This window comes from Vombatus ursinus, unplaced genomic scaffold, assembly GCF_900497805.2.
Source record: "Vombatus ursinus unplaced genomic scaffold, bare-nosed wombat genome assembly UNPS02014859.1, whole genome shotgun sequence".
Classification (NCBI taxonomy): Eukaryota; Metazoa; Chordata; class Mammalia; order Diprotodontia; family Vombatidae; genus Vombatus; species Vombatus ursinus.
Window position 1 is genome coordinate 821,321 of NW_020954637.1, and position 27,376 is coordinate 848,696.

The following is a 27,376-nucleotide window of genomic DNA, read 5'->3' on the forward strand; positions in this document are numbered from 1 at the left end:
TGAGAAGCAGTGTGGTTTAGTGGAAGGACAACCAAACTCTGGCAGGACCCCATGACCAAGTCAGGATTTGTCTCTCCTCCTTCCTTGCTCTATACATCAAAGCCTGCTTTTAACTAGTTACCTCTCCAGAAAAGTTTGAATAAGCTAATTCGACATAAGGCATCAGTACTATCTGATGATGGTTTATTTAATGTGGGACTCATCCAAGGGCATTTGCTTTCAAAAAGAGACGATATCTTGACCCATGCGAATGAAGCTATAAAGTGTTTTTTCAGACAGTGACAAAAGGTCAGTAGTCAGATATTTTTAGGTATGGATACCTTAAGAATAATAACAGCCAGTGTTTATATAACATTTTAAGGTCTGCAAAGCATCTTACCAGTTTTACCTCATCTGATCCTCACAACAACCCTATGAGATAGGTACCATTATTATCTTCACAGAAACTGAGGCAGGCAGAGGTTAAATGATTTGTCCAGGGTCACACAGCTAATAAATGTCTGAGGGAGTATTTGAACTCAAGTCTGCCTGGCTCCAGGTCCAGAGCTCTATCTACTGAACCACCTGGCCAGATTTAAATTCTATTATCAAGATTCCCTGGTCAACTGTTAGAAACTGACAGTGAATCAAGGGCCTATTTCTAGGACAATTGGTGGTAAAGGATTAGAGAATCTTAGAATTTCTCTTTTTTAGTTAGAAGGACTCTAAAGGTTCATTTAAGCCAATCAGGGATAATGAACTTTTATGGGCCTTAGATGATCTCTGAGGTCCCTTTGAGCTCCAACAGTCTTTTGTCTTAAAGTCTCTTCCAGCTCTGACATTCTCTGTTTCACTACCAGCTCTAAGGACCCTCCTAGCCCTGACATTCTGTATTCTAAGGGTCCTTCTAGCTCTGACATTCTGTGTTCTAAGGCCCTCCCAGCTCTGACATTCTGTGTTCTAAGGACCCTTCCAGTTCTGACATTCTGTGTTCTAAGGCCCTCCCAGCTCTGATACTCTTGTATTCTAAGGGTCCTTCTAGCTCTGACATTCTGTGTTCTAAGGCCCTCCTAACTCTGACAGTCTGTGTTCTAAGGGCCCTCCCAGCTCTGATACTCTGTATTCTAAGGGTCCTTCTAGCTCTGGCATTCTGTGTTCTAAGGCCCTCCCAGCTCTGACATTCTGTGTTCTAAGGGTCCTTCCAGCTCTGACATCCTGTGTTCTAAGGACCCTCCCAGCTCTGACATCCTGTGTTCTAAGGACCCTCCCAGCTCTGATACTCTGTATTCTAAGGGTCCTTCTAGCTCTGACAGTCTGTGTTCTAAGGGCCCTCCCAGCTATGACAGTCTTATTCTAAGGACCCTTCCAGTTCTGACAATCTTGTTCTAAGGGTTCTTCCCACTCTGACATTTTATGTTCTAAGGTCCCTTCCAGCTCTGATATTCTCTGTACTAAGGTCCCTCCTACTTCTGACATTCTCTGTTCCACTAACAGCTTAGAGACTACATGATTCTATACGCTTTTACTACCTAAAAAGTGATAAACTCATTTTTGAAGAGTATTTTAAAGAGAATAAATTTCATATTAAGAGGGAAAGCTGGAAAAAAGTTAGCCTTTTAGTAGAAATTGTCATTTGAATATAAATTCAACTCCGTATATTCTGAAGGCCTGCATCTCTTCTGCCAAAGACACTATCTATTCAAATGCCAAGCCGATCAAGCTGTCTTCATTTAATTTTTACTGAATGCCCACAGCCTACTGGGCACAGTACAGAAAATAAGTACGTATTAAATTTCCCCTGCTTGGCCCCAAGGAGCAGTTGATCAAACAGAGAGAAGATGCAGTGCAATTGTATCACCTTTGGCTGGCTCTGCCACCTGTACCATGGGTTGGCTTGGGGGAGGGGGCTGAAGGTCAGTACCCTGACATTTCGGGCTTCCAAGAAATTCAGCCTTCCCTCACCCTCTTCAGACGGCACCTTCTCCTACCTTGATGCTGTTTGCGAAGCTTCCTTGTGGCATGGAATCATAGGATCTCAGGGTTAGAAGGGACCCCAAGGGGCATCAGGTCAAAGCCTCCTCCCTGAACCAGGAAGCCTCCTTCCCATGTGGTCATCCCAGTCTATGATTAAAAACTCCAGTAACAGGGAGGCTCCCAACCTTATCAGACAGCTCACTCTACCAAATGAGTGAATAAATCATTTAATTGCTAACCACATGCAAAGCACTGGGGATACAAATGGAAGAGTAAGACAATCCCTACTCCCGACATTTTAATAGGGGAGACAATATGCATGGAAGATTTCAGCTGCAAGTAAGATGGAAAAGTCCCACAGTCCTTGGGGAGCAGCAGCAAAGTAGATAGCGATGCTTCTTCTTTACCCAATGCTGCCTCATGCCGACTAGGGGTTTTACCTGTGAGTCTCCCACAGTTTATGTTCTCCCTCAACCCTGCACTGCTCGGCCTTTATTAGAGGATGTTAGCTCCCTGAAGATGTTCACTTCTGTCTTTGGTCTTTGTAGGCAGTGAGGTGTTAGCCCAGAGGAAAGAGCCCCGAACCTGCGGTCACAAAGACCAGAGTTGGAATCCTGCCTCAAGGCACTTACTAGCAAGTTGCTATGGATCTCTGAGCCTCAGTCTACTCATCTGTACAATAGGGATAATAATAGCACCCACCTCACAGGGTGCTTATGAGGATCAAATGAGATAATACTTATAAAAGGTTTTGCAAATGGTAAAGCCTTCTCTTTCTCTCTCTCCTTCTCCCCCTCTTCTATTCTCTTCTTTCCTCTTTTCCTCTCTCTCTGCTCTCCCTCCATCCTTCCCTCCCTCTTCTTTTTTCTCTTCTCTCTCTCCCCGCCTTCCTTTCTCTTCTTTCCTATCTCTCTCTCTCCTTTTCTCCATATACATATGCATATGTGTATAGACACATAAACACACATATATACTTATATACATACATAGCTAATATATGAGTTTATATACATACATAAACATATAATAGCTATTATTCTCTTTGTAAATTCAATGCATAACTCAGTGACTGGCACATGGTGGGAGATCAGTAAATGCTTTTTTTAATTGAATTTTTATTAAGGTCAAAACTGTCTTCTTCTGCCTTCTATCCACTGGCCCTAGTTTAGGCCTCCAGAGCCACATAAGAAGTATGGTATACAGACAAAGAGTCATGAAGACCTGGGTTAAAATCAGGTGGGGTGCTGGAGCCCGGGTCATTCCTTGATTGTTAAATTTTCAGCAGGGGCACTTACACCTTAGAAATGAGCAAACTAAGAACCAGGGCTTGCTTTATTGATTGTATAGAATTTAGGAAGTGATGGAAAAATATCAATAATGAACAATAATCTTTAAAGTATATTGTTTTCAAAGAGCTGGTTGTTAAACATTTACTAGCACATCTCTGGTTAAAATCCCACCTCAGATACTAAGTTGTTTGACCCTGGGTAAGTAACTTAATGGCTTCATGGTTTTCTCTATAAAATGAGGGTGTTGGGCTAGATGGGGGCCGCTAGGGGGTGCCATAGAGTGCCAGGCGTGGAATCAGGAAGACTCATCTGCTTGAGTTCAAATATGGCCTCAGGCACTTACTAGCTGGGTGACCCTGGGCAAGTCACTTCATTCTGCTTGCCTCAGTTTTCTCATCTGTAAAATGATCTGGAGAAGTAACTGGCAAACCACTCCAGTATCTTTGTTAAGAAAACCTTTAATGGGGTCATGAAGAATCGGGCATGACTGAACGGCAACCACTAGCTCCTTGAGGACAGGCCTGTTTGTTTTCATATTTGTACCCCCAGGGCCTAGCACAGTAGTTGGTATGGAGTAAACGTCTATTGAACTGAACTTGCCATTCAAATGACAATGTAGAAACCTCATCAGGGCAGCTATTGGCCCACTATAATGTTACAAAGAATGAGGCACTTCCTAAACCCTATCACAAAAAAGAGCCACCCAATTACTATTCAGAGGTACAGAGTCACACAATTAACATTCTGCGGCCTATTAGCTTTGGATCTAAACACCTGAAAACAGCCCAGCCATTCACTTGGGCTGAAATGTCCCTCCTGCTCCTCACAATGCCACCAAGAGGGCCCACTCGCAGAAAGCTCATTCACTTTGGTCCAAGGCTTCTGAAATCCAGCCAAAGAGAGAAGATTACATCTTGGGCAGAACTCTCTCCGACTTCCTTAACCCTATTTCTATATGGGACAGCTATTTAAAAAGCACACTTAGTCCGGCTTAATAAACATTTGTTGAATGAAATTTTGTCTTGGTGGGGAGGAGAAAAAAAGGGGCAAGGGAGCAGTGGAAAGATACTAATGTCTGTTTTTTTTGTTTGTTTGTTTTGTTTTTTTGTTGGTGAGGCAATTGGGGTTAAGTGACTTGTCCAGGGTCACAGAGCTAGTAAGTATCAAGTGTCTAAGGCCACATTTGAACTCAGGCCCTCCTGACTCCAAGGCCCGAGCTTTACCCACTGCGCCATCTAGCTGCCCCTAATGTCTGGTCTGATCTGAAGAACACTCCTGTTACATAGAGTTAAACATTTCAGACTTACATTCTACTGAACTCTCTTATTACTGTTTTGGTCCAAAGATAGGTTGCAAATTTCCCCTTAAGTGTGGCTTGTAGAAAAACTGAATAGGACCTGTTACTATATTCTGTGCTAAAATATATATGCTGATTTGGGGGGTGTGGCCTTTATTTTGACCAACACGGTACTTGGGCTTAAGAACCCTGGGAAATCAAGATATAATCAGGTGCAGTGGAAAGAACTCTGGTCTTAGAGTAAAAGACCTAAGGTTTCCATCCCGGCTATGCTATTTACTAAAGTGGACACATCCTTGACCCTGGACAAGGCATTATATTTCTCTCAGCCTCAGTTTCTCTACCTGTAAAATGGAGATAATAATGTCTGTACCACCTACCTTCCCCACCCCTCCACCCCTAAAATGAAACAAACACAACCCCCCCAAAAAAACCCTTTGTATAAACTATAAAGCAGCATATAAATGAGAGCCGGTATGGTCCTAGAATCTTATTGTTCAGAAAAGATTGGACCAAAATCTCCCTCCCTGTAACCTCTACCCATTAAACAGATTTGAATTGCTCTTCACTTTTTGCACATAATGCATAATACTTAGGATGATTTCACCATGGAGGATTTGGACATATTCATAAATGACACGCCTCAGACACTTACTAGCTATGTGACCTTGGGCAAGTCACTTACCTTCCATTTGCTTCAGTTTCCTCATCTGTAAAATGGGGATAATAACAGCACCTCCCTCCTAGGTTTGTTGTGAGGCTCACATGAGATAACTGTAAAGCACTTAGCGCAGTGCCTGGCATACTGCTGTTCAGTCATTTTTCAGTTGTGTTTGACTCTTTGTGACCCCATTTGGAGTTTTCTTGGCAAAGATACTACAGCAGTTTGCCACTTCCTTCCTCAGTTCATTTTACCGATGAGGAAACTGAAGCAAACAGGGTTAAGTGACTTGCCCAGGGTCACACAGCTAGGAAGTGTCAGAGGGGAGATTTGAATTCATCTATCTCGATTTTATCTCCTTCCCTTTATCACAGCACAGCCACCGAAGTTTAGCTCTTATCACCTCTCACCAAGGCTATTGTAACAGCCTCCTAACTGAACTTGCTATTTCTAATCACTCCCAAATTCTGGCTTTGCTACCTATCCCTTGCCTGACCTTGAGCAAATCCCTGGGCCTCAGTTTCTTTGTCCGTAAAATGAGGGGTTTGTTGGGCTGGGTGGCCTCTAAGATCCCTTTTAGCTCTACATTTGACTCTATGACCCTTCTCTCATTCATCTTCCACAAATATTTACCAAACACTCCTCAGGCATCAGGCTGACCATGTTACGACCTTCTGGAGAATCTGTAGCCGCTCTTTATTGCCTCTAGGACAAAACACAACCTCCTCAGCTTGGCACGCACCATCTGGCCCCGGCCACCTTTCCAGCCCCACTTCCTGTCATTCCCCTTGGCACCCTCTACTTTCTGGCCAAATGGGCCTGTTTGTCATTCCCCAAGACCGGCATCCATCCTCTCCTGCTTGCCTTTGCACAGGCCATTTCTGCCCCAGCCCCCAAATCTTAGAAAGCAGTGCCTCCTCACCTCTGCTCTGAGGTTCCCTTAAGGCTCTTAGCTCAAGAGCTATTCCTTCTGCAAAGCCTTGCTGGATTTCCTTACTTAGCATTTTCTTTCTCCTCAAATGATCCTGTATAAACACATCTGTTTTCTCACTGTAACACCTAGTAGAGTGTAAGTTTCCTGAGGGGAGGGGATTCTTTTCTATTTTATCTTTGTATCCCTAGCCCATGCAATAAGGCAACACTCAATAAATGCTCGGATTAGCTAGCTTTATTTAATTCTATGAGTATGTTTTGAGCACCTACTATGTGCCAGGCAGGAGCAGCTATGTGGCTCAGTGGATAGAGTGCCAGGCCTGGAGTCAGGAAGACCTGAGTTCAAATCCGGCCTCAGACACTTACTAGCTATGTGACCCTGGGCAAATCACTTAACCCTGTTTGCCTCAGTTTCTTCATCTGTAAAATGAGCTGGAGAAGGAAATGGCAAACCAGTATAATCCCTTAGATTATGAGCTGCTTGAGACCAGGGGTTGTGTTTTTGCTTTTTTTTTTTGGTATCCTCAGTGCTTAGTATCATGCTTGGCACACAGTAGGTGCTTAAAAAATGCTTGTAGACTGAATGACTGAATCTCAGAAAAGGGGAAAATAATGCCTGAAAATACTCTATAGAGAGTTGTGTGAACAGTGTGAACATGCTATAGAAATGTGAGCTACTGTTATTGCTTCTGCCCTGACAGAGAGAAAAGGTCAATCCTTAACAATAATCGCTATTGTCTGCTTGAAAGTTTCCAAGGCATAGCATGCACCATATCCTATTTGAGATTCACAACAACTCTGTGACAACACTGTAGGTGATAGTATCTCCATTTTGCAGGGGACAAAACTGAGGCTCAGAGACATTAGATGACTTTCCTGGGTCACACAACTTGGAGTGTCAAAAGAAGGATTTCAATTTAGGTCTCTAGGAAACCAAATCTTTCTCTTTCTTTCCCTTTCTCCCTCCCTTCTTTCCTTCCTTCCTTCCTTTCGCATTTTTCCTTCAAGGAGGTATACCCTGCACTGATTATCTTTTTTAAAATTTATTTTTTGTTTTTAGTTCCAAATCCTCCCCCTCTCTCCTACCCCTTGAGAAGGCAAGAAATATAATACCTGTTATATACATGAGGTCACTGCACTATCTCAAATGACTTATAAGAACCATGTTGGTTTGTCCTACATGATAACCTCTCTAAAAACAGTGATTGTTTAGTTAGCAGTTATACCATTCTGATCTCTTGGTCTCAGTTTCCCTTTCCTGGAAACAGAGATGGTTCGCCACATTTAGATGTCTGATACAGAATGGTGGACTAGAGGGGTCAAGAGATCTGGATTCAAATGTCAGTTCTTCCACTAGCTCACTATATAATCTTGTGCAAACACTTCTGAGCCTCAGTTTCCTCACTGGTAAAGTGAGGTTGTTGGCTTTGATAATCTCTAACCCTTAGCTTGGTAAAGTAGAAGGAATATGGGCTCCAAAAGTCAAAGGCCTGGGTTCAAATCCTGCCATTGCTGCTTCCAATTCATGTAACCTTGAGCAAGTCCGTTAACCTCCTGGGGCCTCAATTTCCTCACTTTAAAGATGTGGGGTTGGACTACAGGACCTCAGAGGTTCCTTTTTGCTCTAAATCTATGAATAACCTAGAAAAAGTGATCAAACATGCAGCAAAATCTCCAATGAAAGAAATAGTAAATTCTCCAGGAAAGAATTAAAAAAGAAAAATCAAAGGATCAAAAAACCCTTGCCTTGTAAGAGAAAGAAACTTCACTGAATGAGACAGTCATGCTTGTGGGCGGAAGCTGCTGCAGCTGCAGGTCCGGGCTATTGGCTCCTTCCATGGTGGTCTCTATGCACACATTTCTTCTTGGCAGTCACTTGGTAACTGAAAATACTTTCAGGTGGAAGACTTTAGGTAAGGCAGACACCGGAGTCCATCTTTCTTTCTGAGATTTTACTGTTTCCCAGACTCCATCTTCTCATTGCTAGGCAAAAGAAACTTCAAGTCATTCATTCATTCATTCATTCATTCCTTTATTGACCCACCCATCCAACATTTATTAGTCACCAACTATATTCAAGGCACTATGTTGGGTGACAGACCTCCAAGCTGCCCTTTGCTGATCAATAACCCTGTTTCTTACCAACACTCAGAGAAGAGCTGATTTCTTCCTTCACAGACAGTTCTGATAAGCAGGGGTATGGATTTAATCTTTTTTTTTTTTATTTAATGTTCTGATGGCCTAGCATTAAAGGGCATTAAAAAGTCACCCAATAAAGAAACAAGCTCAACCCTGCCACCCAAGTCCAACATGAATTTAGAATAACACACACCCAGACTATCATAAGATCCTCTCAACTGGTTTTCCCGACTCTACTGTGCCCCGAACTCCAATCTGCCCTCGTGGGCATTTAATAAATACCTTCGGAATCAGGCCACAAGCATTTATTAAGTGCTCATTGTGTCCTAGGCACTGGGGATATAAAGAAAGGGAAAAACAAGCCCAGAACTCTAGGGCTTCTCATTCTAATGGAAGACAACATGTAAACAACAAGGTCCCTACGAGATATACACAGAGCAGGTGGGAGTTAAAGGGGAAAGCATTAATGCTGGAGGGATCAACTAGGAAATATTGCTTCCTGAAGGCAGGGACTGTTCAAATTTTGTCTTTGTCATTTCCAGCACTTATTGCCTAGGAGGCACTTTAAAAATGCTTGCTGATTGTTTGCATAATAAATATCTGTCGAAGAGTGAACCTTCTACTCATGTCCCTGGTGCTTAAGATCTGCCATACCATCTCCTGTTTCTTTCCTCCCTTCATAACACAACTGAAGTCAATGTTCCCTAACTTTAATCTCTGCAGTTTTACTACTAATAATGGTAATAGCAAAGTACTTGGAGATTTACATAGTTTTTCCTTATTTCATCCTCATAACCACCTTAAAGGATATAGGTAGTACCACCACTACTGTCAGCTCCATATTACAGATAAGGCTCCAGATCTCGTGAGAGGTTAAATGACTGGTCCATCATCCCCCAGCTAGTACCAGTCGTAGGATTCACACTCACGTCTCCCTAGATTCAGAGTCCATCAGGGTTTCCATTATACCCTATATCCGTCATATCCCTGCCTCTCCAAAATAAAACAAAAATTTCTCTACTACAGAGAAAGCCACCTGTGTTTATCCATCTTCTTCCTGGAGAAAGGAAGGATGCCCACCGCCTCCAGCTGAAATAAACTGCCCCTGGTAAGTTGGGTGGGGCACTGCAGAAGCTGGAGTGTCCTTAAGGATGCCAGAGAGAGTTCCTAGCCTGATGACCTGGCACTGTTGGCTATTTCCACCCCCACTCATAGAGAGCAGAAAATCCCAAACTCTTGCCAAGTCTTTCTTCCCAGGATCTCTAAGCCCTTTCCCAGAGGAAGGAATCTTACACAATTGGTATTTCTATAGTACTTCAGAGTTTGCAAAATGCTTCACATGTGTTATTTCATTTGATCCTCACAACAACTCAGTGAGGCAGGTGCTATTATTATTCCTGTTTTACAGATGAAGAAACTGAGGCTGAGAGAGGTTAAATGACTTATCCATAGGGGCAGCTAGTGGCACAACAGATACAGCACCAGGCCTGAAGTCAGGAAGACCCGAGTCCAAATCCAGCCCCACACACTTACTAGCTATGTGACCCTGGGCATGATCTGCCTCAGTTTCTTCAACTATAAAATGGGGATAATAAGAACACTGACCTCACAGGGTTGTTGTGAGGATCAAAATGAGATAATGTTTGTAAAAGTGCTTAGCACAGTGCCTGACACACAAGATGCTATATAAATGCCTACTGTCTTCCCTTCCCATGGTCACACAGGTAGTTAAGTGTCTGAGGCAGGATTTGAGGCCAGGTCTTCCTGACCTGAGTCTCCAAGTCCAGGAAGGCCTTTCTCAACCACGCCATCTCACTGCCTGTGCCTTATACATCTTGGATATTTTGAGTTTGGGGTGCCCATAGAACATCCAGGTGGGATGTCTTATAGGCAGTTAGCAGATGTATTTTGTAGTCATGGGTTTTGGCATCCCTGGTGTAGAGGAGCTAAGGTACGTCGCGGGAGTTAGAGGCAGCGAAAGAAGACCCTGTAGTGAGAACCAGGAGGAGGCTTAAGGGCAGATCATCGGGAAACAAACATGTTAGGTAGTTAAATTGCTAACAGCCACCTCCAGATGGTCACTGGATCTCTACTGGGAGAGGGGTCTTGGTTAAATGGGCACAGTACACCTGAAATAGTTGGGAACTTGGAGGCAAGGGAGACCCTGGTTCAAATCCAGCCTATGACACCAATTACATGACAAATGATCTCTCTGAGCCTCAGTTTTCTCATCCGTAAAATGGAGATGATCACTCCCATAGTATTATTATAGGGAGGCAGACAGTCAGAACAAGAGGCAGGAAGAGCTGCCTCTGATGTTTACTAGTTGTATGAACAGGGGCACACTTTATCTTCTAAGTCTTAATTTCCTCATCTATAAAATGGAGACGCTACAGTATAGAATGCCTTCCTCATTGGGCAGAGGTGAGCCTCAAATGGGGGAAGTAGCCCTTAGCAGACCTTAACATTTTAAAATGAGAGATTATTATTCAGTCTATAAGCATTTATTTCGACTACTCTATTATTAGACCAATTAAGTGCCTACTAAGTAGGGGAGGGACAAAAAAACAGAAGCAGCCCAATTACGTATAAAGATAGTTTTCAACATTCATTTTTGTAAGATTTTACGTTCCAAATTTTTCTCCCTCCTCCCTCCCCAAGACAGCAAGCACTCTGATATAGGCTATACAGGTACAATCATATTAAACATATTTCACATTAGTCATGTTGTGAAAGAAGAATCAGAACAAAAGGAAAAAACCACGAGAAAGATAATAGAAAAAAACAAAAAATGAGTCAAGAGGCATTTATTAGGGTTTTACTATGTTCCAAACATTAAGCTAAGTGCTGGGGATACAAACGGGGGGGGGGGGCAGGCGGGGGAAGACAAGGAACCCTAAAAGGGTCAAGGAAGCAGACAGGGGAGGAGAGTCACGAGTGAAAAGGCAGGAAAGGGAACCAGGTTTGGAAGAATTGTAAATGCCAAGTGGAGGAGTTTCCATTTAATCCTAGAGGTGATCTGCAAGCCTTAAAGGCAAGGGCACACCACTGTAATAACTACATATAAGATACAGCTCTCCTGGTCTCAGTGTAGATGAAAATTCTTATTCTCTAAATCCTACTAAAACACAGAAAAGTTTCCCCTCACCCAGAGAGGCCTGACATTACTAAGATAATTGAGGGTATTGTAGCACCTGGGGCATCCTGGTCACACCAGGAGGCAGCAGGCCTAGGTTCCTGTCCAAACTTTCCTAATAACTGGCTATGTGACCTCAGGCACTTCACCCTGTCTCAATCTCAGCCGTCTTAGATTATTAGGTGATATCTCTGCTCTTTTCTAGATCTCAGGCCTAATTAAGGGAGAAATACTATTAAAGGAAATATATTCCAATAGCTTAAAATGGTCACATAGGCACAGAGATGCTCTTTGGTTTAACCCTTTCTCTCTTGAATTAAGGGATTCTAGGCCAGGTGAATGGGGGTGGGAACGAAGCAACAAATTGGAGGCTTAGATCATAGGTCGAAGTCCAAAGGCCTTTTGACAGATGAATAAACTAAGACGTGCCCAAGGTCGCACAGGTTGTAAGCATCAGAGGTGCGATCTGAACCCAGGTTCTCTGGCTCCAGACCTGCGTTATTTCCACAAAAGTAGAGAGAGGGGAGCACCCATCCGGGAAGCTCTGGGGTGTGGCCCATAACAGAAGAGTTAAAAAAATATACATTCCTCAGCTAGATCAGAGTCTGGGATAAGGCTATGAATACAGGTCCTTTTCCTACCTGAGGTCATTTCTTTACCCAAAGTTAATTCATTTCACTTCCTGGTTTGCTTCACCCCAGCTATCACCCTCCATCAGGTAACAAGATACCCCCATCCCCCCACCAGGTAAATGCAATTCGGAAAGAGCATTTTGTAGCCACGACACTGGTCAGAAAATGAGCCTGGTAACAGGAAGCACAGACCAACTGAGAAATGCATCAGAGATGACTGATAATGAATTAACTTTCCATCTACTTAGGGAAAATAACACAAACACTCACTTTCCCAAAGCGCCCCAACCGAGCCCCAGGCTGTGTCTCCCAGTGCGTTTGGCTCACCTGCTTTTCCTCCACACACCCTCCATCCATCAGTGGCTTCACGGGGGAGGACTCCGTCTGGCCCCCACCAGAGGGAGAGGACCCTGGTCAATTTCTTCCCCAGCTGGGCTCTTCCCGGCTGGTGCAGCGTTTCGCTCTCCGAGGCGGGGCCTCTACTGGCCTGCCACTTAGCAGTGACGCTCCGTGACGCTAAGCGGGCGTGAAATTGACATCCCCAGGCTATTGGCTGGATCTCGACAAGCTTGTCTGAAGTGTGGGGAGAGAAGGGAAGGGACAGCCCTGAAGAGGCGGACAAGTGGAGGGGACGTCCACAGAGCTCCTGGAGCACCCACATTCCATGGCCTGAGCTGGTCATTTCAAGGACAGGCTGGGCAAATGAGGATTGGCTGGAGGGATCGGGTCTCCAGCCCTTCCCAGCACTGATTAAATAAACCTCTGCTAAACAGAAATGAAAAATAACACCTGCTCCTGTAAAGAGTGATGAGATCAACCTGATGCACTACGTAGGTGATTTGGATGCTGGTGTGAAGGTTGGTTAGGAAGGGTCAGGAAGGGTCATGAAGGAAGGTTAGAATGGAAATAGGGACACGGGTGAGGAGGCTAAGACGAAAAGAGGACCAGAATGAGAAAAGGAAGGAGGGAAGAGATGAGAGATAATGCCAAGATAAATTCCATAGGATTTAGCAACTGATTGATTGGATGTGGGGGCAAGAGAGAGGGAGTAGTGAAAAGATGAGACCAATGGGACATCCAGGTAAAGGTATCTGAGAGGTATACGGCAATATAGGCCTGGGGGGGGGGGGTTAGTTTTTGGTTATAGGCAGCATCATAAAAAAGAGAGAGCAAAAGACATGATGTTTAATCCAAATTCCAGCATTGCTGCTTGCTACACATGTGACCTTTGGCAATCTTGGCCTTTCTAAGTCTCAGTTTCTTTATCTGAAAAGTGAAGTATTTGGACTACCATGCCCTTCAAGGTGCCATCTAGCTCTAAATTTATGATCCTATGAAATAAGGTTTGGGAGTTTTCTACATACACGGTGATTGAAATTATGGGAGTGGACAAAGTCAGACCTGAGGGGATCACAAGATTTTAAAAGGTTTAATGAGGTAATTTGTAAGCTGTTCTACTAGATTGGCAGGGACAAAAGCCAAATCAAAGGAATTAAGGAATCGGAGCCAATGAGTATAGCCTTTCCATAAGTCTGACAATGAAATAAGTTTGTCTTTTCTTAGGATGAGGGGAGATCCATGCCTGATCGTAATCAGAAGTTACTAGGGGCAGCTAGGTGGTGCAGTGGGTAGAGCACTGGCCCTGGCGTCAGGATGGACCTGAGTTTAAATCTGGCCTCAGACACATAACACTAGCTATGTGACCCTGGGCAAGTCACTTAACCCCATTGCCTAGCAAAAAAAACAAAACAAAAACAAAAAGAAGTTACTAAGAGAGGTATTGATTGAAGATTAATGAGGGGGTGATAGAGCAAGGTCAGGTCCTTTGTCCAAAATGTCCCCCATGACTGGAATGCATTTTATCCTCTCTTCAACTTGTAGAATCCTTACCTTTCTTTAAGGCTAACATCATAGGCCATCTCCTACAGGAAACTTTTCATGATCTCCCTAATTGTTAGTATTCTCTCCCTTCTAAAAATACTGTGTATAAGTAGTAAATAACCACAGTAATCTAGTGTTTGATACACTCGAAGATCCAAGCTTTTGGGATAAGAACTCAACATTTGACAAGAATTGCTGGGAAAACTGGAAAGCAGTATGGCAGAAATTGGGCATAGACCAACATCTCACACCATGTACCAAGATAAGGTAAAAATGGATAAAAAATGGACATAAAAGGTGATACAAGTAAATTAGGGGAGTATAGAAAAATGTATCTGTTAAAACTATGGATAAGGGAAGAGTTTATAACCAAATAAGAGATAGAAAGCATCACAGGATATAAAATGGGCTATTTTGATTTCATGAAATTTAAAAAGCTTTTGCATAAATAAAACTAATGCAGCCAAAATTAAAAGGAAAACAAAACTGCGGGAAATTTTTTACAGCAAGTTTCTCTGATAAAGACCTCATTTCTCAATTATCTAGGGAACTGAGCCAAATTTACAAAAATAAGAGTCATTTCCCAGTTGATAAATGGTCAAAGGATATGAACAAGCAGTTTTCAGAAGAAGAAATCAAAGTCATCAATAGTCATGAAAAAATGCTCTAAATCACTACTGATCAGAGAAATGCAAACTAAAACAACGATAAGATACCATCTCACACCTATCCAATTGGCTAACATGACAGAAAAGGAAGATGACAAATGCTGGAGGGGATGTGGAAAAATTGGGACACTAATGCATTGTTGATGGAGTTGTGAACTAGTTCAACCATTCTAGAGAACAATTTGGAATATGTGTCAAAGGCTATAAAACTGGACACACCCTTTGACCCAGCAATACAACTACTAGGTCTATACACCAAAGAAATCAAGGAAAAGGGGAAAGGACCTATTTGTACAAAAGTATTTATAGCAGCTCTTTTTGTGGTGGCAAAGAATTGGAAATTGAGGGTATGCCCATCAATTGGGGAATGGCTGAACAAGTTGTGGTATATGAATGTAATGGAATACTATTGTGCTATAAGAAATGATGAGCAAAATGCTTGCAGAAAAATGTGGAAAGACTTACATGAACTGATGCAAAGTGAAGTGAACAGAACCAGGAGCACATTGTACATAGTAACAGCAATATTTTAAGGACAATCAACTGTGAAAGATTTAGCTACCTTCTCAGCAATACAATGATGCAAGATAATTCCAAAAGACTCTGCTAGAAAGGTGTGTCAGATGGGCTTCCTGGGTCTGGTCATCTCTGCAGCTCAACTCTCCACTGCCCCAGCTCTTCTCTAGAGCCCATGGTCAGTTCTCTTCTCTACTGTCACAACTCCTGTTCCCTGAAGCTGTTTCCTGCTTTGAATCTGTCTGTCTGACTGTCTATCTATCTGTCTGTCTGTCTGTCTGTCTAAAGAGGATCTCTGCTCTAGGCCTGAAGCTACTGGATTCTCTGAACCATTTGATTGCTGGACACAGTGTCTCCTACTGGACAAATAGTTGCTTTATAGGAAACCATGGCTGATGTGGGCAGGTAGGTAGGACGGAAAAATCTGCTTCTCATCCCCATAAAGGTATAAAGGGACACATTCCACAAAGCCGCTCTCTACTTTAAATGCCTAAAACTCTCAAACTGGGCTCAGATTTGGCAGTTTTTTATTTGAAAGACTAACTGGGCTGTGGCCAGTCTTTGGCCAGCCAATGGCCAGGGTCTCCTAATTTAATCAGAAAACATTTCCTACTTTGTAAAGAGATAAGGGTATAGACAAAAGGTATAGTTTTCTGTTTTCCTTTTAATTTTGGCTGCATTAGTTTTATTTATGCAAAAGCTTTTTAAATTTCATGTAATCAAAATTAATCATTTTATATCCTGTGATGCTTTCTGTCTCTTATTTGGTTATAAACTCTTCCCTTATCCATAGATTTGACAGATACATTTTTCTATGCTCCCCTAATTTGCTTATGATATCACCTCTTGTATCTAAATAATTTATCCATTTTTACCGTATCTTGGTACATGGTGTGAGATGTTGGTCTGTGCCTAGTTTGCATGTTTGTCAACATACTAATACCTGGTTACCACTGTTGTTTATTGCTTTCAATAATTATATCAACATGACTGGTTAGTGGTACAGAATAAAATCTATCCACACATACATACTAAATAAGTACATGTACATAGTAATTTGATTTTTATTTTAATTTTTTTTTCCACCCAGAGGAAACTTGGTGAGTACTCCATACAAAGAAAAAGAACATTAGAGCCTGGCAGTACTAGAAGGGTGAGTCGCCTTAGAGACAGGTGTGCCTCCCTACTATTGTGCTCTAAGATGGCTCCTACCCTTTCTACTGTGTGTGTTTGTGGATGAATATACCCACATCATAGAACTACTATTCTTACACGTAGATTTTAGTAAATGCTTTTTTTTCAAACTAATTATGTCTACTAGCTGACTATTAAAGATAAACTCACTGGTGAAGACTTAGGAGTTATAATTTTAGCAATGCAGGTCCACTGGGTGACCTAGAACACTAGGACCAGCTACTTTTTGGAGATTCAACCCTTGAATATGAGCGCATATTTCTAATGGTGCAACAACATTCTATTACATTCATATACTGCATAATCTGTTTAGCCAGCCAATCCCCAATTGATAGACATTCACTGCAGGCACATAAAAACATTTTTGATAATCTTTAATATCAGTAACTTCTCATTTATGCAAAATGAAATGAGCAGAAGCAGAACATCATACAGAGTAACAACAATATATGTGATGATCAACTTCGAATGAATTAGTTATTCTCAGCAATACAATGATCCAAGACAATGGATGAAAAATCCTATTCACCTCCAGAGAAGGAATTGATGGAGTCTGAATGCAGATCGAAGATACTTTATTTTTCTTGTGTTTTTTTTCCTGTGTTTTCTTTCACACAACTAACATGGAAATACCTTTTGAATGACTGCACATATATAATCTATATCAAATTGCTTACCTTCTCAATGGGGGGGGAGGGAAAGAATTTGGAACTCAAAAATATTTTTAAATCAATGTTAAGAATTGTTTTTACAAGTATTGGGGGAAAATAAAATATTCAATAAAGATATGAAAAAATAACTTCTCAATTTATTAATCAGTCAACAAGTATTTTGGAGAAGGAAATGGCAAATCATTCCAGAATTTCTGCCAAGAAAATCCCAAACGGGCTCACAAAGAGTCAGATGTGACTGAAAGGACTGAACAACTATAAGAAGCATTTATTAAGCACTTACCATATGCTGGGACTGTGCTAAGTGTGAGGAATATAAATAAAGAACCCCTGCCCCAAAGAGATATACATTCTAATGGAGGAAGACAGAGTGTAAAACAGAACTGAAAAGGAGAAGGGTGGGATGGGGGTGGTGCAGGAATAAGGTACCCAGTGCCAGGGCCTGGTAGAGAAAGAGTCCACAGTGCAAACTGGAAAGGGATGGAGACTTCTTTGGCCTGTGCCTCCTCCTTCAATTGGAGGGTTTAGGAGAAACTGTGGGGCCGTCTCCAGTCTCCACGATCTATATCTTGCCACTGGATCCAGATGACTCTGGAGGAGAAAGTGAGGCTGGTGACTTTGCACAGCCCTCCTTCACTGTAATCCAATTCACTTGCAAGTCACGGTATCACCTTCCTGACATCATGGTCCTCTTCAAGAACAAAGGACAAACAACAAAACTAGGAGAAACCAGCCAATCAGAAGGCGAGGCCTGGTGCGTTAAGAGTACTTCCAAGAGGGAGGCCAGGGGTGGTGAAGGGATTTCTAAAGCATGCTAGAGAGTTCTGGGAAGATGAGCAGCCTGGAGAGGCATTGATATCTCCCCTTCGAACAAAGAAAAAGCAGTTAAGCTGTAGACCAAAGCCAATTTCTACAACACCCTGCACACTTAGTCCTGTCCCCTTCTCCTCACAGCCCTCCACCCCCACTAATCTCTCTACAATGAGATGCAGGGCTCATCATATCTCTTCTGCACCAAGACTGGCACGCACAATTAATCTGAGTTCAGTTTAGATCAATGCTGTTAGATAGAAACAGGGCCACTCATCTGTACATAAGGATCCTTGAAGTTGCATGTAGACTTAGTTTGAAAATGAAATGTTATGTATTTTTATTGCATTTTTATTTATTTTATTAAAATAGTTCCCAAATACATTTTAATGTGATTCTGGCCAGCCTGCAGGACACGTGTTTGACATTTGTTGTGTAGGTAATCTTTTCAAGAAGGTTAGCAGTGAAGGCGAAGAGGAAGATGTGACAGTAGCCAGTCACGCTCTGAATCTGGCTCCCACTGATTATTCTCAGATCTCCTAATCCTGCCCTAATCTCTCTGCCGACCTCCAGCTTCTCATCTCCAGCTTCCTGGCAACACTTCTTCCCTCCCTCCCAACCTTTCTTTCCTCCTAACTTCCCTGCTACTGTTGCAGCCCCTCCCAGTTATCCAGGCTCAAGACCAAGTTGTTCAGTTGTTTCAGTTGTGACCCCATTTGGGGTCTTCTTGGCAGAGATACTGGGGTGGTTTGCCATTTCCTTCTCCAGCTCATTTTACAGATGAGGAAACTGAAGCAAACAGGGTTAAGGGACTTGCCCAGGGTCACACAGCTAGTGAGTGTCTGAGTCCAAATTTGAATTCAGGTCTTTCTGAGTCCAGGCCTGGTGCTCTATTCACTTCCACACCTAGTTGCCTTCAAGACCTAGTGGTCATCCTCAAGTCCTCACCCTGTCTTGAATGCCTCCCCCTCCTCCCATTCAATCTGTTGCCAAGGCCTGTGGATTTTATTTCCATAATATCTCTCACATATGCCCCCTTATGTCCTCTGATACTACCACCACCCTAGTACATGCCTTCATAACCTCATGTCTAGATCACTGCAACAACCTTCTGGGCATCGGTGGGGGTGGTGGTGTGCTTTTTTTGGCCACAAGGCTCTACCCACTCCAATCTATCAAAGTATAGGTCTGACCATGTCACGCCCTTCACACAATAAACTCCGGTGGCTTCCTATCACCGCCAGCATCAAATATAAGATATATTTATATTTTATATATAATTTATAAATATATAAAAGATATATTTTATATGCCATGACCATGTCACACTCTTCACACAATAAACTCCAATGGCTCCCTATCACCGCCAGCATCAAATATAAAATATATTTGTATTTTATATATAATTTATATATAAAATATATATTTTATATGCTATGACCATGTCACACTCTTCACACAATAAACTCCAACGGCTCCCTATCACTTCCAGCATCAAATATAAAATATATATTATATAGAAAATATATATTTATATTTTACATATAATTTATAAGTATATAAAATGTATTTTTATATTTATAAATATATATTAATATATGTATCCTCAGCGCTTAGCACAGGGCTTTGCACATAGTAAGCCCCTGGTTAATGCTTTTTCATTCATTCATTCATGCATTCATTCATTCACTCACTCATTCATTCATTCATCCATTGTACAATGAGGTTTAGGTACAAAGTTGGAGATGAAGTGACAGGGTGGCATCGTGGAAAGATCTGACATCAGTATTCCTCAGTTCTAATCAACCTTTATTTACTATCTGTGTGATGCTGGTGTAAGTTTCCACATTTGTAAAAATAAAAAAAATTGTAAAAATAATAATAGCTTGCATTTATATAGTGCTTTCAGATTTGCGAAGCTTTTTACAAGTGTCTCATTGGATCCCTCATTTGAGGGAGGTGCTATTATCCCCACTTTACAGATGGGGAAACTTGAGTCGGAGATGATCTGATGGTTACTCATTAGGAGCCTTACCTCCCTGGGGGTTGCAACTAGGAGTCCCTGAGCACATTGGGGTGGGAGTGGGGAGACAATCTTTTCCATACGCTGGAGTCCTTCTATTCTAGGACCGTCCTTCCTCTTTCATAAACAGCACCTTCCGTTCTCCCCGAGAGACGTAACTGCACAGTATGACGTGCCCTTAAGCAGCGCATGCGCCCTGGGAGGCCTGAGGTCTTTCTGTGGGCTGCTCCTTCAGAAGTCTCTGAAAGGCTTCCTGTGATTGGCCAGAAAGAGCTGGCCCTTTGGATTGGTCCAAGAATCGCGGAAGCTTTCGAATGTTAGCGTTTTTGTTGGTATAGCGACCATGCGGCCAAGGCCATGTCTTGTCGGGATTTGCCTTAGAAGCTAGGTAGGAGAGGTTGGGGTGGGGAGGAGGTTTAGGGGAGGAGAAGGAAGAGCCTGGGCTCCAGGGAATCCCTTTGGCTGGGGAGGGTGGGCCCCTAAGACCCCCACCTGCAGAGGCCAGAACCCTCAGCTATTCTGGGTGTGGGGCCGCGCGGGGGCTGTGGTGGGGAGGACCCCCCACCCTCATTAAAAATACCACCCCCACCGTCCAAGGGATGGAGAGGTAGTGGTGTCTGCGTCTATTCTCAGCTCTCTTAACTTTGGGAGAATTCCAGAGCCTTCTGGAACCTCAGTCTCCTCATCTGTGAAATGGGGATGATAATGGCTATACTGGCCTACCTCTCAGAGATGTTGGGGGTGGGGGATTTTCTTTGTAGATTTCCAAGTGCTATGCAAACGTTAGTTTGATTCTCACCTTCCTCACCTCGGTCTCCCGGATTCTCTGTCTCCTACTCAAGTTCCAGTCACAATCCCGTCTTTTACAGGAAACCTTTCCCGACCGTCTTTAATGTTAGTGCCTTTTCCCAGTTGTGATTGTCTCCATTTTATCCTGTATACATCGGTTGCTTGGGTGTTGCTTACTTAAAGGAAAATTCTATGTTTGGGCGTTTGCCTTGATTAAGGAGGCAAAACTCAGGAAAAAGGGAATGAAAAGAATTATTTAAAAATGTCAAGGTAGCAACAGGGCTGATCACTGGAGATGACCAAGGGATTACAGGTGGAGCCAGCTTTTATTGATAACTTTGGTAATGAGATAAAGACAATTGGACAGGCCCAGCAAAAGGGGATGGGCCATAGCACTTCAGCACCGATGGCAGGTATGTGAGGGCTAACAGGTAGGAGATGCCCTCTACCTGATGTGTACCAGGTACTACAAGAGCTGCAGATTGGGTGATGCTTCCCCCAGGACTTATTTACAAGCAGTAGAATAGGGTCACTTAGCATAACTTTCAATATTTCCTCCTTTGACTGGGCTCCATGAGAGCAGGGACTGTCTTTTGCCTTTCCCTTTTCCCCTGTGCTTAGTACAGTGCCTGGCACATAGTAGGTGCTTAATAAATATTTGTTGGCTGACTGACTGGAAAGAGTCCTGCATTTAGAATTTGAGCCAGATTCGAGTCCTAGCTCTGCATCAGATAAGTTATTTCCATTGTCTGGGCCTCAGTTTCCTCCTCTGTAAAACAGATTGAACTGTACGTCTCTAAACCCTATGGTTCTAGTTAAATCTTGAGCAAGAAGCCTTCTCCCCTCCAAGCCTCAGTTTCTTCCTCTGTAAGATGAAAGGCAGGATGGCATAGAGAGGCTAGCAGCTAGTTTTCAAGTTAGGAAGACCTTGGTTCAAGTCTCCCAGGCAGCTTTCTAAGGCTAATTTCCACAGGAGTCCATCTACATTGATGGGAGTTTATCACTACATGCTCCCTATACTGATAAAAACAAAACAACACACATACACGCACACCCCGGGACACTTAAAAAATAAAAAAGGAGCTAATAACACCTGCCACATGGGGTGGCTTTGTCAATCAAAGTAAGTAATGGGTATTCAGGGCTTTTCAACTCTAAAGTGCTTTTCTTATCATATTTGCCACTTTTGAGGTTGTCCAGCTGTTTGTCTCCAAACAGGTTTTCATTGAAGCTTATTCATTGAGATGTTTTTTATTTAAAAATAAATAAAAACAATCCAGCCAAGTAAACTTTCTTAGTAACATTTAAACTTAAAGTAATTTCAAAATATAAACTTTTCCATCCCTCTCTCTTAAGTCTCTGATCTCTTTTCCATTCATTCTCAATCATTTTTCTTTTTCCATGGTCATAATTGTTGTTGTATTTTTTTTTAATTTTGCTTCAGCTTTTTTTCCTTTATGTTGTTTTATAAAAATCTGTCCAGAGTTCTTTGTATTTTTTCATGCTTGTAGGTCTTAATTGCATTGTAGTATCCCATTACATACATGAATTATTTTTTCTTTCTTTTTTTTTTTTTCTTTTTCTTTTTCTTGGTCTGGACCTGTGATTTTATCGCCATGAGGAAACTTCCCCAACTGATGTAGATCAAAACATGCTTTGGGACTTACACAATCTTAGATATTGCCCAGACAACTGAGAGGATAAGCTACTTGCCTGAGGTCACACAGAAAGTATGGGATAGAGGAAGAATTTTCTTATTCAATCATTCAGCAAGTATTGATTAGGGATTAACTATTTGCTGGGCAGTATGCTAAAGGTTGGGGATACCAAGAAAGAAGTGAAACAGGCCCTTCTCTCAAGGAGCTTACATTCTAATGGGAGAGACAACTGTCCACAGATGTAAGTATATACATATAGAATCTCCTCTGGACTAATTCCCGCAATTCATACTGGCACTGGCAGATTGGGTCCCCAGAGAGTGGTGGCTATTCTTTTTCAGGGTTTTAGGAATAATTCTGTAGGTGGCTATTGTCCTAAAACTGTAGATTTCAAGCCCCCACTGGTGAGCTTCCCCTTCACAATCAGCCAGTAGATTAAGTCTGCTGTAGCACAGACGTTTACTAAAATGGCATAGCAGGAATGATAGGTATGCAGCATTATCTGGGTACCAATGTCCCTCAAATACACACAGAGTATATGGGGATGGGGAATAGAGAAGGCTCAGACTTTTGGGACAATGATTGTGAAGCATACTTGTAGGGAACACATATAGTAACTCAACTTTAGAACTGCAGGGACTCAAAGACTTTTTTGGAAGGATCTTCATGAAGTTTGCTGTGAGATATAATTGATGATCATCTGGACTGTCTCCTTGAAGGGGACATCATCTCTCTTTAAAAAATTAACTTATTTTTAAAATTAATTTAAAAAATTTTGAGTTTCAAATTCTTTTCATCCTTCCATCCTCTCCCCCACTGAGAAGTTAAGCAATATGATATCAGTTATACATGTGAAGTCATACAAAACATATTTCTATATTGAAAAAAAGCAAGAAAAATAAGGAAAGTGAAAAAATGTGCTTTAATTTACACTCCGAGTGTATCAGTTCTCCTTCCTGAAGTGGATAACATTTTTCATTGTGAATTCTGTGAAATTGTCTATGATCAATGTATTGATCAGAATAGAGAAGTCTTTCACAGTTGATAATCATTACATATCACTGTTACTGGGTACAGTGTTCTCCTGGTTCTGCTCACTTTACCCTGCATCAGTTTATATAAGCCTTCCCAGGTTTTTATGAAAGCATCTTGTTGGTCATTTCTTATAGCACAATAGAATACCATCACAATCATATACCACAACTTGTTTAGCCATTCCCCAATTCATAGGCATCCTCTCAATGTCCAATTCTTTGCCACCACAAAAAGAGCTGCTATAAATATTTTTGTATATATAGGTCCTTTTACTTTTTCTTTGATCTCTTTGGAGTGTAGACCTAGTAGTGGAATTACTGGGTCAAAAGGTATGCACAGTTTTATAACCTGTTGGCATAGTGCCAAATTGTTCTCCAGAGTGGTTGGACTAGTTCACAACTCCACCAACAATGCATTAGTGTCCTAATTTTTCTATGTCACCTCCATTATTTGTCATTTTCCTTTTCTATCATGTTAGCCAATTTAATTGGTATGAGATAATACCTTAGAGTTGTTTTAATCTGCATTTCTCCAGGCTAGGGCTGACTGAACAGACACAGGGTTCTTTAAAGGGGTTGTTACTTCTGCTTGACAGATTGATCTGCTGGACTCCCTGTGTGGGGCCCACTTTATGGTTAGGAGCTGCATCATTTACCACTTCCATTATCTGGGTTGACTGAATGCATTTAAAGTGTTTTTTTTTTCTTTTTTCCCTAGCAAGCGCAACAACTCTAAGCCTAGGCCTGGCAGAAACCTTGGATCTGAAGTTCATTACCTCTAGGAGAGATCATAAGACCATAATCTATAGCCAAAAGGGACTTTAGAGGCCATCTAATCCAAAACTGAAAAAAAAACTGAGGCTGAGGAGGTTAAGTGACTTGCCTAAGGTCACCTAACCTTTGGCAAGTGGTAGTGAGTGTCAGAGATGGAATTTGAACATTTTGATTCTAGAGATTATGTTCTTTGCACTATTCTGTGCTTCTTCCCTCAAGAGATAAAGGAGGTATAACTTCTCCCGTTCAATAATTCTTCCTTTTTCAGAGCAAGTTCCCCACTTTTACTTAAGGTGAATAGCCAGTTATATTTCCCATACTTCTGTTGGGGTCTTAGGCACCAACACAAGGGACTGGGGACAGAGGTCTTGGCTAAGTTTGTGTCCTGTCATTGTCTCACTTGTATCTTCATGTGCAATTGTGCCTCTGACCCTTTCTGAGGTGTAGAATGCCTCCTTTGCATCTGAAAGTCTTTCCCTTTATATTTTATTATCTGTGTTTTTGCCATATGGCCTTCAACCTCGTTGAGGTCTAAAAGGGGTGTATCCCTCCATACCCAATGAATACAGGCAGTTCAGGGAGAATACACTTCTAACTAAGGGTACTAGGAAAGGCTTCCTGAAGGTGACAGTCCTGTTTCTCGGCACGAATGTGCCGTAAGTCATTTAACTTTGAGGCCTACTGTTGGGATGTTTAGGCCACCTATGAGTTCTTTTGCAATTACATTTAATGCCATGAAAAGTTTTGAACAAGCACCTCCTTTTTTTGGTTTTTGATAACCCTTTTAGGATATGTTCTCCCTGACACCTCCAACTTTGGACCTTAGTTGGGGGTTCTCAGAGAAGAAGTTTCTTATCTCGTCCTCATTGAGGCAGTGTTTCAATAGTCTAGGTAGAGCATAGGACTTAGACCTAACAGGAGGCCCTTCATGGTCATCGAGTCCAAGCCTTCGTTTTATAGATGAGGGTCTTGCTCATTGTCTAACTCTTACCTGCAGCAGCATAATCCCATTTTCTGAGAGAGACTGAAAAAAAATATTTTTTGTTTGTTTTTTGTTTGTTTTTTTAATAGTTTTATTGATGCCTTTTGATTTTTTAAATTAATTGATTTTTAGTTTTCAACATTCACTTCCACAAGATTTTGAGTTCCAAATTTCCTCCCCTTCTCATCCCTCCCCCCACTCCAAGATGGCATGCATTCTGAGTACCCCTTCCCCTAATCTGCCCTCCCTTCTATCTCTCCCCCTCTTCTCTTATCCCCTTGCCCTTCAGTTTTCCTATAGGGCAGGATAGATTGTATATCTTATTTCCCAGTTGCATGTGAAAACAATTTTTTTTAACATTTGTTTTTAAAACTTTGGGCAAAAATATTTAAAGTAGCAATATAATTCCCACTTTTTTCTTAGGACCCATCTGAATTGGAAGGGAGTGTGGGGTATTGGAATGAACCCTGTTGGAGATGTGGATTCTAGGGTGCTAAATTGGATAGAATACCCAGCTTAGAGTGTTTAACTTGGTTATCAGCCAGACTGAGGGTTGAAGATTGTCCCTGCCACCAACTCCGTGTGTAACCCTGGGCACATCACTTCATCTCTCAAGACCCAAGTTTCCTCATCTGAAAAATGAGGGGTTGGGCCAGATGACCTGTAATGTGCCTTCTGGCTCCAGAACTACGATTCTATTATCCTATCTCAGCCACTTAGTGACCATGGCTGTTTCATCATCTATAAAATAAGAATCTTGGACCAGATGATCTCTAAGGTTTCTCCTAGTAATAGTATTCTGTGTTCTATCATCCTTCCCAGCTCTGTGACTAACAGGGAGAATCCACTTAAAGTGTTTCTGCTCTAGCTATATTATCTCGTATCTACTCACAGTTTAAGAGTTATTGTGGGGTAGTTGCTTATGAGACAGAATTAGGCAGCTATTCCTTAGCCTTTCAGAGGAAAAGAAAAAAAAATCACTAGTCCACATACAGAAAGTAAAGTTTTGCTAAATGTAAGGAAAAAAAGAAAATCTTTACCCTTGGGCAATGATAAGACTAATTTCATAAGCACAACGGGAGAAGTGACCCTAGGCAATTTCCAGTGTTCTCCCAACATGCCATAGTTAGGACGCAATGTTCTTAGCCTAAAGCTCTGTTGGCAGTAATAAAAATGATAACTCGAGAACAAGTAACCTCCACTGTTTTAGCAAGTATGAAAGGATGAGGTTTTAATCCTAGGGACAGGTTTATGGTTTGGAAGGAAAACATGAATTAATGTTTATAAAACAGAACAACCCTGAGAGCAGTTGATGTGTGCTCTCCAAATACCAGCCTAGCTGAGTAAAGAGGAGCTGATCTCCAGTTGTCTGGCCATTTGGTGATGAATTCCTGGGCCATGACAACCCATAAAACGAAGAAAAGTACAAAATGGTTTTTGATCCTGTTCGGCCTCTTTCTGCCGTGGACAGTTTGATAGCTCTCCACTCAAACAATCCCACCTGGGCTTTTCTTCAAGATAACTGTTGTGCATCAATATGCAGCAGAACTGATTTGTGATGTAGAACATTTAAAAAGACATGTACTCAGGGGTTGAGATTTAATAAAATTAATAATTTTATTGATTTGTCAAGGACATTCTTAAGTGAAACTGGCAAAGAATATGATGACTGCTAGAACGGTTTGGTGCCATGACCTTCATTTGGGCTTAGAGGTCAGCAGTTTGACCCACCATTGCCTTTGACCAACAGTACAAATGTTAACCCAGTTATTTCAGGATAAACCGTAAGATTAAAAAAAGTTAATCAACTTTGAATGGTTCAGTACCATTTCTGTTTGTTGCCAAGTATTCATATACACTAAGATCTTTGATGATTAGTTGGTGATGATACAAGACAAATATAAATAAAACATCAAGTCCAGCTGTAGATTCATCCTTTTTTAAAGAGAGATGTATTTAATTTTTCAAATTACATATAAAACAATTTTCAACATTTAAAAAAATTTGAGTGCCACATTCTCTCCCTCCCTCCCTCTTTCCTCTTCCCACTCCTTGGGAAGGCAAGCAATTTGATATAGGTTATATATGTACAGTCATGCACAACATTTCTATATTAGCCATATTGTGAAAGAAAACATAGGCCAAAAAAACCCCATGAAAAATAAAGAAGTGAAAAAAAAAAGGTATGCTTCAATTTGCATTCAGACTCCATCAGTTTTTTCTCTGGAGGTGGCTAGCATTTTTTATCATAAATCCTTCAGAATTATCTTAGCTCATCGTATTGCTGAGAATAGCTAAGTCATTCACAGTCGATCATCATACAATATTGCTGTTTT

General features: G+C 41.7%; 2 protein-coding genes across 4 annotated transcripts in view; one reads left to right on the forward strand and one right to left on the reverse strand.

Annotated features, from left to right (window-relative positions):
* Positions 1-12,515, reverse strand: part of NIPAL3 (NIPA like domain containing 3) — a 54,088-nt gene extending 41,573 nt beyond the window's left edge. For both annotated transcript variants that reach the window (XM_027841440.1, XM_027841439.1), the window contains exons 1-2: positions 12,368-12,515; positions 7,880-8,116 (exon numbers count right to left, since the gene is read on the reverse strand). In XM_027841440.1, coding sequence (XP_027697241.1) covers positions 7,880-7,972 — 93 coding nt within the window. In that variant the 5' untranslated portion in view covers positions 7,973-8,116; positions 12,368-12,515. The remainder of the gene's footprint in view (positions 1-7,879; positions 8,117-12,367) is intronic.
* Positions 12,516-20,107: 7,592 nt separating this feature from the next.
* The window catches only part of STPG1 (sperm tail PG-rich repeat containing 1), an 89,759-nt gene continuing 82,490 nt past the window's right edge, over positions 20,108-27,376 (forward strand). For both annotated transcript variants that reach the window (XM_027841449.1, XM_027841451.1), the window contains exon 1: positions 20,108-20,191. The gene's annotated coding sequence lies outside the window, so the exon portion shown is untranslated. The remainder of the gene's footprint in view (positions 20,192-27,376) is intronic.